We start from the raw sequence: 10,842 nt of genomic DNA, 5'->3' as shown, positions 1-10,842 counted from the left end.
CGCTGTCCTACACAATCATATATATATCACATATAAACATATTTTCAGCTGCCATTAGAATAAAACATGTTACTGTTTTCCAAATGTGAAACTCATCAATGACCTAACCGAGTATTTTTCAGAGAAATATGGAGAATACTGTCTCTAACAGTAGTTCTTCTGTTCCTACAGAAAAGACGTGCAGATCGGTGAAKATATCAATTATCGAGAAGGTTATCATAAGATTTTCCACTGATATTTATTACAATTTGCATACAGATTACTATTTATGTTTATTTACTCTTTAGACATAATGTTTTACACTCTAGTGGGCTTTATTGAACACTACACRAACATGAAATAGGGAGGAGAAGAAAGGGGAAGACATGCAGCAAATGGCCCGAGATCGGAAACTGAACCCTAGACAGCCGTGTTTAGCACTGCTGTCTCTGCACCTGGCACACATGCTCTATCAATTGAGCCACACATTTATTTATTTAATTAATTATTAAAAGAACGTAGCCTTTTGATCAACTTTCTTTTCTGGAATCAATATCAAAGCTCCTAAGCCAGTCTGGCATAACAAAGAGTACAGGTTTCCAAAGGATACCCATTGCCTTGCCATCTGTACTGATGTTAGCCCATGGATTTTCAAAAACATGAAATTCACGTATGTGAATAAATTTACACCACAGAACCGTCCAAATAATTTTTTTTTAAAATCACCAATATTGAGACTCCAAACTAAAATGTATTACTTTAAATTTTTAAAACTGATCTACTTTTTAATGAGTGATCAATACAATGCAGTGATCCTCTTAGTAACACATCAGAATTGAAAAGACAAGAATTTAGGTCATTCTAACTTAGGCAAATGTGTGTTTATCAGAAGAACAAAAGGGAAAAAAGGCAGTTACATCAAAATGTATTTAAATGTAACTTCCTGAGAAATTAAAAAAGAGAATTAAAGTTACAAAGAACTGCAAAAACACATATTGAACGTAGAAATAATACTGATACTTTAAACAGTACTCTAATCTCTTTAACGAGACCAAAGATTTCTCTGAGAGTTTTTTCTTTCTTTACTTGGCTGTTAGCATTATAGAACCAATGCTAACAGCCATTAGTGTCGATTTTTTATAGCCCTCTTAAGTTAAATGTTAACACATTTCAACATTGATTGTCAACCATGTTYGGAATCCTAAAAAATTTCAAACATAAATCATTTAAAGACTCAAAACATTTTTTTTTAWYYTWWKKYYTKRAWYMWKKTKRAAAMMAAAMYWRSMMMRRRSMMMAARRMMAAWKKKKKGGRRAAAAAAAAGAAAAAGTCAAACCTGAGCATTATGTGTTGTCTTTCGACATCAATTTTCAATCTTGCAYGACTAGGTTTTCTTCACGGTTTTCAATTTCTTATTTGCGATGGAAGAAAGGACACAACTGACAGCAACAATAAGAGCTGAGGGACTTCTGTTCTCTGGAGAAAGCTGGCAAAGAGTTGAAAGAAATTTTGATTGACGCTTGGAAAAGCATCCTTTGGAGGTAAGACAATTAAGTAAGAAATCATTTCCACCTAGTCTCTGCTGCACTGTACATCAGAAACTTTAAATAAATGCTTTGTTGGGTTTTTTATGGTAAGTCATGACTAAATAAGCAAATTAGTTGAAAAGGTCTTTTTTAACCATATTTCAACATTGTTGACTTACAAAGCATTACATTAAATTAAGATAAAGCAATAAGGGACAGCAACAAAAAGATCTTTCACTGGTATGAACATTTTATACAGGTTACACATACAATACAAACATGTCTCCGCTGAATGAAAACATTCCCATAACATGATAACATCACCACCACTACCGTGCTTGACCATGAGGACAAACACACTGGATCACATTATGTCCATTCTGATGATCATTGTGAGTTTGTTTTCWWCCCAAAATAACATKTCAAYCTGGAAAGACTCAGACGAGAAAAGGGAACAATTAAAATATTTAATGACAGGGMTGAATAACAGTTCTTTGGCGCTCGGACCCCGGCAGCTGATTTGAGCTGAGATTTGATGTGAACTCGATGAACATCCCGATAACTGATTAGTGATGCTCTCCCCCGGGGCCGGACGTTGGTGGTGGAGGTCGGGAAAGGTTGCTATCCTGGAGAGCCGAAGGATGTGGGTGGAGAAGGGGAGGTGGTGGGTTGAACGCAGCTGGGAGGCGGCTGACGGCTTGGGTGTGGATCCTTTTATGCAGAGCCTGATTGCTGATTGGACGCGCCGGGTGAGGTCGAACGGAGGGGGCGGAGTCTTTCAGTTTGAACTTCCGCTATCAGCTACATTTTGTATGTAGACCAACAAATTAATTTTTGATCAAATCTCGCCAGGGCATCATGCACATGTWTAATGTCGGTCCTTCATGGTTGGTGCCCAAATATAGACAATATTCTTTTTTTTTTCTTTGCTATTCTGATGTAAAAGATACATCTGTGGACTGCTTTGCTAATGCTATGCTGACCAATTCTCACAGTTGAACTATGAATCTGTGCAGCTCATCCAGGTTTACCATGAGCCTCTTAGCTGGCTGATCAGATTTTTTTAATGGAGTACTATCTATACTGACTACTGTATATTCAGGTGTGTAACTCTCACAGAGAGCATACGATGCTACAGATTGTTAAGGCAATAAAAATAAATCAGTAWCAGTTTCCAGATAATAATAAAAATGAATCTAGCTTCTACATTAACCGGATTTTTCAGATATTTGTAAAGTGTKGTTATTGTCTATGTTTTTTTCCAGCGCATTTAGCATTTATTGTCTAATCATGTATGRRTGTTTAAAGGTGAGGGTTAGGGGGATGCAATCCAAAGTCACTCTGATCACGTCTCCGWTTTTGTGGGCGTTACAACAGTGACATCTGGTGGACACCATAAGAATTGCGCGACTTACTTTGGTATTGGATGCAGCCTTTGAAGACAAGTTTGGTTTTCTTAKTTACTTTCTTAATTGTTCTGAACTGTGTTAAAGATCAAAATGGTTCTAAATCAATATAATATTTGGGAGATAAATATGTATTAGAGTAAGCTTTTGTGTTTATTTCTACTTTTCCTAGAACGCTGCAAARAATAAAAACKAATTCGAACGCAGCCATTCAGYTCTCGGTCACATGCGGGATCAGCTGATATCGCCAGCTTCTCCTTTTGATGCTCTTCCTCCTCTAGTGTCAGACGCCGTTTGGAAAATCAGAATTAAATTGTTCTCTTTGCTTTTTTTGCGTCGGCTTTTAAATTAGAGCCAAGATTAAGTTGCTGCTTCTGCAGTTTAGACGGTCAGATAGATGCTGTTAGAGTGGATGATGAACGGACACGCCATTCTTTACACGGGGGTCACTTTGGCCTTCTGGAGTACAATACTAATCGTTGGTAAGCTTGCAACGCTTTTAAAATAAATTCGTAGTAGTTGAACTAATGAATGAAACCGAGTGTATCTCATGCTTTTCAGTCAATAGTTGACACCGTCTTACATGATTAGTATTTTTAGATTAGCAGCCCTCTGTGGGACCTGGCTACTTCTTGGGGCTAGCTAGGTTTGCGGCTTTTTTTTTTTTTGACTAGCTAGTACTAGAATGGTTATTTTAATTATTGAAACTGTTTTTGTTCGTGGTAACAGTTAGACGCCAAAGCAAATCCTATTTTTGAAACCAGTKTGCATTCTTATGTATTTCTTTTTAAAGACAAGTTACCAGCTAATGTAGCATCTAGCTACTTAAATGTTAGCAGTGAAAAGCTAGCTTGTCAGAAAAATTCAAGTGAGAGATTCATTTTGACAGAACATGTTAAGATATATGGTAGATTCTCTAAAACTTTTCGTACTTTAGGTTTATTTAGAATAGCCGAGCTGCTTTTTAAAATATTTTAATTTATTTGGTAAGCTAACGTTAGCAAGTTAGCTTGTCTTGGTTTGCAACAGAATGTATAATGAAAATAAAATAAAACAGGAACTGGAACTGTTTCACATGAGTGTGAGCCATCGCAGAAATGATAGTCTTCAAGGATCTCAGCTGGAACTCATGCCGTCTGGTCTCAGACCTCATAAAAACCGTATAGTTACTACTTAAGTTTTTCCAAGTTAAACAGGTTTCACAAATGACATGCTATCTGTAGAAGAATCCTACTGTCGTTCGTGTAGGATTTTCTTAAGTATTCTAATTTTGGAGAGCAGTATCCTATGTGTAGATGCATCTCAGTAAATGAGAATATAGCTTTGTAGTTCATTTAAGTAATTTATCTGGAAAAACTGAATCTAATCAATTGTATCCTAATTTTACACAAAATGAACTTTTACAAGTGCTTTTCTGTTGATTTGTTTCTGCCTTACATGATTTGTTTCTGCCTTACATTTAAGGAAATCAATAAAACATTTTGCTTCTAGGAAAATTATATCACATAAAACTAATTATAGGCATTTTTAATTCAGACATGTTATTTCTTACCATTATTTGTTATAAAATTATGACAATGGCTGCACTGTCCAGCAGGCAGTTGTTGACAACCTCCATAAGGAGAGTAATCCATAGAAATTCACTGCTAGAGAGGTTGGCGGTTCACAATATAATGTGTCCAACAATATAAATGGRAAGGGATCACATAGTAGAAAAAAGTGGCTAAATTAATTTAGGATAACTCCAATGTTGAAAGGATTGTAAAGCAAAGCTCATTCAAGAATTTAGGGACAATTCACAAAATTCGGACTGCGACTGGAGTCTGTCTTTCAACAGCCACCAAAGTTATCCAAAATGAAGAGAAATGTTTAATATATACCTAAAATTAAAGTTTGCTTTTGAATTGAATGACTAAAATAAAATAACTTCTCAATAATATTAATGTAATTCAGTTCAAAAATATTTTCCCAGAGGAAAGTTAAATGTAACTATTACCAAGGTTCTTCAAAGAGTTGTTGTAAATTCTGATGGCTGTGGGCAGGAGCGTTCTCCTGCAGAGAATTTAAAGAAGCCAATTTTATGAAAAAGATGCTAAGTGTGGTCCACAATTTTCTTTATTTTTATTTTTTTAAATTTTTGTAAAATCCTTTAGTAGTTTTTTTTTCATTATTCATTAAGATGCACCTGTGAGTTGGTTTGTGATCATTAAGAGTCTTGAAAATCAGATCAGCCATTTTTGAGTTTTCAGAAACTGATGGCAGGTTTCATAAACTATCTTTTAAATCAAATGAACTCATGGTTGGAGCTGTGTGTTACATTTTCAAGCTAAACCCCATATCAGCTGATTCCAGAATATCTTTTTCTAAAACATATGATGTATGAGTAAAACAATCCCTTTTGAGTTTGACTCCTGAGGTATTTTGTATTTAGAGCTGGAGCAGAAGAAAGCTAGTAAAGAGCTGTCAAAGCAAATGCCACCTTTAATCAAACAGTGATTGGATATGTCTTGCTTAAGCAGTGCCACAGTTTAAAATGATTATTTTCTTCTCACAGGTATATGTTATACCATATTTGACCTTGGATTCCGCTTTGATGTGGCATGGTGAGTACTGGCGCGATTGTTATGCTTTTTATTTGGATGCTTTGAGCTTTTTCCCTAAAGCACAGCAAAGAACCATGTGGATTTTAGGACTGGTGAACATTGGTGTTCTAGGAGCAGATCATCTCTAGTTCTGTTAGAAAGTGAGCTGCTGTGTTTTTACTTTGCACACAAATGTTTACAATTTGTAAAATTAAATAAGCTATTTGTGTAAGTGCCACGCAGATCGCCTGCGATCTCCTTTGAAATGCATCATAATCATCAGTCAATGATACAAGAAGTCTTTTGCCTCATAGGACAGAATAAATTATTCTTTAAACTTCCCTAAAAGTTGAGATGCCTTCTCACAAAAGTATCGTAATTTTAAAGTCTACTTTTGTCCCTACAGGTTCCTGACTGAGACGTCTCCTTTTATGTGGGCCAATCTGGGCATCGGTTTGGCCATCTCTCTGTCTGTGGTGGGAGCAGCTTGGTGAGAACAAGAAAAGCAGCAGAAATCATTTAAAAACGCAATTTATAGTGTATAGAAGTCACTTTTTTTCTCCTCTGTAAAGTTACCAACCATTGAAAGTTTAAAGTAAAGCTTTCTTTGGATAGAAATTTTCCACCTAACATTGACGCTTGCAAATCCAGAGTATTACAAATTTTGATATAATTTCCTACTGTTTTTATTCATATGTAATCTTTTATTAATTTGGGGAAAAAATGACCTTCAAAACCCATAATCAATAATGCGAGAATTTTAAATTATGCTATAAATATTAAGTTTCTAAAGCCATAGGAACTTTAGGAACATAAGCCAGAACACATTAACATTTAATCAGAAATCATAGCTGCCCAGTCAGTTTTACATCATTTTAAAATGGATCTTGCAAATGGCACAACAAACAAACTGCGTTAAGATGAGCAAAATCATAAACATTGACGGAACTGATCTGTTAAACTTCAACTCACCATTAAAACTATAGTCAAAGCCTGCAGATCTCTGCACATTTACTGTTTGGCACATTTGAATAATTACGCCATCTAGAAATTCTCTGTTCATAAATGCAAACGGTCATGATATTTGATTAAAAACGCATACATATTTATTATTGAAACTTATGGAAAAATGGAGATGATCAGAGAAAAGCTGCACTGGACTGTAAAATATGTCCTTTATCCAATACAGTCTCCATGTAACTGATGGAGATATAATCCAAAAATCAATCGTAAAGCAGTAAAGTTACGGTGCAGTTTAAGGTTGGGCATTTTAGCATCAATATAATTGGGAAAAAATGTATTTAATAATTTTAAAAGTGACTTACTGTTGGCAACTTGTTTTTTCAGGCCATTTACACATAATAAATGTATTTTTAATATCAGCCACATAATGAGGGAAGACATCTAAAAGATAATGTCTGACTGAACACAGATCTAAATTGGATGAAAAACAAATATTTCCCTGACTGCCAAAAAATAACATGTCGTCTGTTTAGCTACAAATTACTCACCGAATACAGTCAAGTSCTGGCCCAACAAATAGTGCGCATAAGTGACCATAACAACCATTACAGATATTTTGGGTTTATAGAAACCTTCAGTTATATATGCTAGCAATTAATTTTTGACTGTGACTCTTTTTCACTTTTCTTATCTTCTTTCATTTTTAACTGAATTCCTGTTTTGGCTCAATCTCCAGGGGGATCTACATCACTGGTTCAAGCATCATTGGTGGAGGAGTCAAGGCTCCAAGAATCAAAACCAAAAATTTGGTCAGGTAGGCACATTTGCTCTGCTATTAAAAATAATAAAAATAACCCGACTAGTTCGTCTTGCTACACTAGATTATTATTGAACAGTCAACTTATTTCAGCGATATAACTCGGAAGGTCAAACTTATACGATGCATTATATTTCAGTCCTGAATTTCAGTTCATTCTAAAAACTCAGTTGTCTTTTTTTTTTTTTCTGAAAATATGATATTACAATATAAAGATTAATATAAAGGGAACATTTAACRCCAAAAGGTCTGCCTGTTGAAAAGGTGTGTAAAATAGATTCTCTGAAAAGTTTGTCAGGGCTCCTTTGGTGTGTTTTGCTGCTTCAGTGCAGCGGCACAAAGCTCTGTTAAAGTTGAAGTCCTGCTGGAAAATGAAATCAACACCTCCATGAAGCTTTTCAGCAGAGGGAAGCATAAAGTCCTCTTAAATTTCTTGGTGGCTRCTTTCCACTTCACTTTTTTTTCCYGTGTACTCACCTTTGCTTTACTATGTGTGGCTACAGCACGCTGTGAGCCGCCGGCTTCTTTAGCGGTCACCTTTTGTGGTCTGACCTCCTTGTCAAGGATGTCAATGATCGTCTGCTGGACTACTGTCGAGTCAGCAGTCCTCGACCTCATTGTGTAACCTGGTTGCGTAACAGTTATTATTGGTCTTACATAGTATGGAATTCCTAAAAAGGAAAAAAAAAATGTGYGTTTCTTTGTTTGTCGCAGTCATCAAAAGAATCACCATTTTGAATTTAATTGCTGAAATATTTTTGATGATTTAGTATATTTAGATGCACATTTAGTAATGTGCATCTAGACACTAGATATATTGATGGGATTTCTTCATTTCTAATGTCTCATTGTTACTTTTGTTGTCCTTTTTTCTTTGCAGCATTATCTTCTGTGAAGCTGTTGCCATTTATGGGATCATCATGGCAATTGTTATCAGCAACATGGCTGAGGTAACGGATAAACTGTTGCCTACACAAAGTCTTGTTTTAAATAAAATTACAGAGAATGAAAGTAGTGCTAGACAGGGTACAATGCAAGCATAGAACAAAGCCTAACCTGTGAACTACTATAGAACTGAAATATGGTTGAAACAGCAGAACGAAGATAAGTTATTGTCTCTAAAAAGAGTCTCTTTTCATCTTATAGAATTTCAGTGGCACAACCCCTGAGACCATCGGAGCACAAAATTACCAAGCTGGTGAGAAAATGGGCTCAAAGTAACTGAACTGTAAAAGGGCAGAAACCAGCAAAGTGCTTTTAATAGAGCCCTAAGCATAAAACTGCACCTGATCAATGCAGTTATTTAAGGAGGGTTTTTTTCTCCCTCTAATTTCATGTAGTTTTCATGATAGTTCCTCTGTGTGTATTGAGCCTGTGATTTATTTCAYCCCCTTCACGGTTAGGTTACTCCATGTTCGGAGCTGGCCTCACTGTGGGCTTTTCCAACCTTTTCTGTGGGATCTGTGTGGGCATCGTGGGCAGCGGAGCAGCTTTGGCAGACGCCCAGAACGCCAGCCTCTTTGTGAAGATTCTTATTGTGGAAATTTTTGGCAGCGCAATTGGCCTGTTTGGTGTCATCGTAGCAATTCTGCAGGTAAACCAGACTCCTAAACAATACTTCCTGCTGATCACCTGTAGCTGCTATAAGATCCCTCTAAAAGCATTTTTTCTTTTTTCCCCCTTCAGACCTCTAAAGTAAAGATGGGTAATTAGAAGATGCGCTCACATCCTGAGAAGACGAGGAAACTCCTGAAAAATAAGATAGATTATTGTGTACATACATCGTAAATTATTTAAATGTCTATATTCGCTCTGTATTGTTTTTAACCATCATTCGTGTAAGAGTGGGATGATCGTTGGGAAGCATGACTGTTGGATAAGAAACTGAAAAAGGGGAACAATGTTGATTTTCTTCTACATTTTTCATTTCCACTTCTGTACTCACTGGGTGATACTAACAATTAAACTTCCTGAGTYATGGAAGCAATCTGTAGCCTTCAGCTGTGAGGTTTTGGTTTTTCAAGAGGTTTTCTTGAATAATCTTGCACACCACTCTTATTTGAACGATGGTTAAAAATTACTCTGGAGTATTGAAAATGCTGTGTGTGTGTGTGTGTGTGTGCGTGTGTGTGTGTGTATGCTGGACATGTGATTTTTACTTTATGTTCTTTCTTCCTGTGAAGCATGAGGATGTTTGTCATTGTGTTTGTGGCCTGGTCTGCCTCTTTCTTTGTTTTTGTATCCGGTCTTTTCAATTTAGAAGTTGGGTCATTCTACAGGTTTTTCCTGCCTTTGAATAGTTATTGAACATTTATTAGGATTAAATTGAAAGTATTGTTCTAAAGTTGTAATTGTGCAACATATGAATCACAGCAGCAATTCTCTATGTACCTGGGGATTTTTTTCTCTCTTCAGTCCTTGCTCTTGTTAGGCCCGTCTAATGATTACAAGCCAACTGAGCATAAATGTTGCAAAAAACTAAAAGAAATCATTTGAGTCACTTTGTTCAAAATGTATCATCAACGTTATGATTGGATTCAAGTTTTTCTTGAATCCATTATTGTCTGCTGTAACTAAGTAGCAGGAAYGTGTTCAGTAAGCAATTGGTTTCACCAAGAATTTGAATCTGTTTGTCTGATACGTCGGGCTGTGAAATGTAACACTTCAGACACTTTTTCTTAGCATGTTTCCGTCCTCATTTGAATGGTAATATTTGACTACTTTGCTGCAGTCGGCTAAATCTGCATTTACTGCTCTTTGCTTACCAGGCTATTACTAACATTCCTTAAGATGTGTGAAACTGATGGATGCACATGTTTAGAAAACGAAGTAAAAACGATGTTAGGCCCCTGGATACGTCACAACGTATAGCGTTTATTAACGCTTTGACTTCTCCATTTATGTTAATAAATCTGGGTAGTTTGTAGCCTTTCAGGGATTTTTAATTTAGTGTGCAGTCGCATGAAAAAGGAAAAAAATAAATAAAATCCACAGATTACAGATCAGTTCATTTCTCACCGTATGAAGTCATTCATTATTCCACTCACTTTGTGAGTGCAAGCATTGAATCATACATAAGAAAGGCATAGTTAGGAAAATAAAAAGTTCGGCCTAATTGCCATGCTTGAAAGAATATTTTTCWTTTAAAAACAAGGACTGTAATGACCCGGGTTTTTAGTAACTGTAAACGGTACTGTGTATGCACTGTGATGATGTGATGGTGATCAGAAAAATAGCTAATCGTTTTTGACATTGTGGATGATCCAATCAAAATCAAATTTTCCTTCTGGCTTCATAAATGTTGGAGAAAATAAATAAATAAATGGTTTGATCAAAATTTCTGACCTTTTGTTTTATCTTTTACGTCATGGTTTTATAAACCAGAGATGAAGTGTCTTCATCTCTGGTTTATGCTCTGTGAGGTTTGAACTGTATTTGTGCATCACCACTAGATGGTGACAAAGACCGTAACTTGGTCTGCTCAAAACTAATGTACATTAATTTGCATAATACATTATAAATATTTTGTTTATCATAAAAAAAAACGCACTGGTCTTTTTGAAATATG

The 10,842-nt window shown here is 35.8% G+C and overlaps 1 protein-coding gene across 1 annotated transcript; it reads left to right on the top strand.

Annotated features, from left to right (window-relative positions):
* Window positions 1-3,123: 3,123 nt before the first annotated feature.
* Window positions 3,124-10,609, top strand: atp6v0b (ATPase H+ transporting V0 subunit b). Its single transcript, XM_008434532.2, has 8 exons — window positions 3,124-3,394; window positions 5,467-5,515; window positions 5,901-5,984; window positions 7,194-7,271; window positions 8,155-8,224; window positions 8,421-8,472; window positions 8,678-8,868; window positions 8,961-10,609. Exons 1-8 carry the CDS (start codon window positions 3,310-3,312, stop codon window positions 8,985-8,987), a joined length of 636 nt encoding a protein of 211 aa, XP_008432754.1. The 5' UTR covers window positions 3,124-3,309; the 3' UTR covers window positions 8,988-10,609.
* The last annotated feature ends 233 nt before the right edge of the window (window positions 10,610-10,842 follow it).

This window comes from Poecilia reticulata, linkage group LG17, assembly GCF_000633615.1.
Source record: "Poecilia reticulata strain Guanapo linkage group LG17, Guppy_female_1.0+MT, whole genome shotgun sequence".
Lineage (NCBI taxonomy): Eukaryota > Metazoa > Chordata > Actinopteri > Cyprinodontiformes > Poeciliidae > Poecilia > Poecilia reticulata.
Note: the sequence above shows the minus strand (reverse complement) of the source record. Positions and strands in the feature narration are given on the sequence as shown.

What these genes read in the sequence shown, in the direction of transcription:
- atp6v0b (XM_008434532.2), top strand. Translation starts at nt 3,310, where the DNA reads ATGCTGTTAGAGTGGATGATGAACGGACACGCCATTCTTTACACGGGG. An exon ending in TTCCGCTTTGATGTGGCATG is followed by an intron (nt 5,516 to 5,900) that starts GTGAGTACTGGC and finishes TTGTCCCTACAG; the next exon opens with GTTCCTGACTGAGACGTCTC. An exon ending in TCATCGTAGCAATTCTGCAG is followed by an intron (nt 8,869 to 8,960) that starts GTAAACCAGACT and finishes TTCCCCCTTCAG; the next exon opens with ACCTCTAAAGTAAAGATGGG.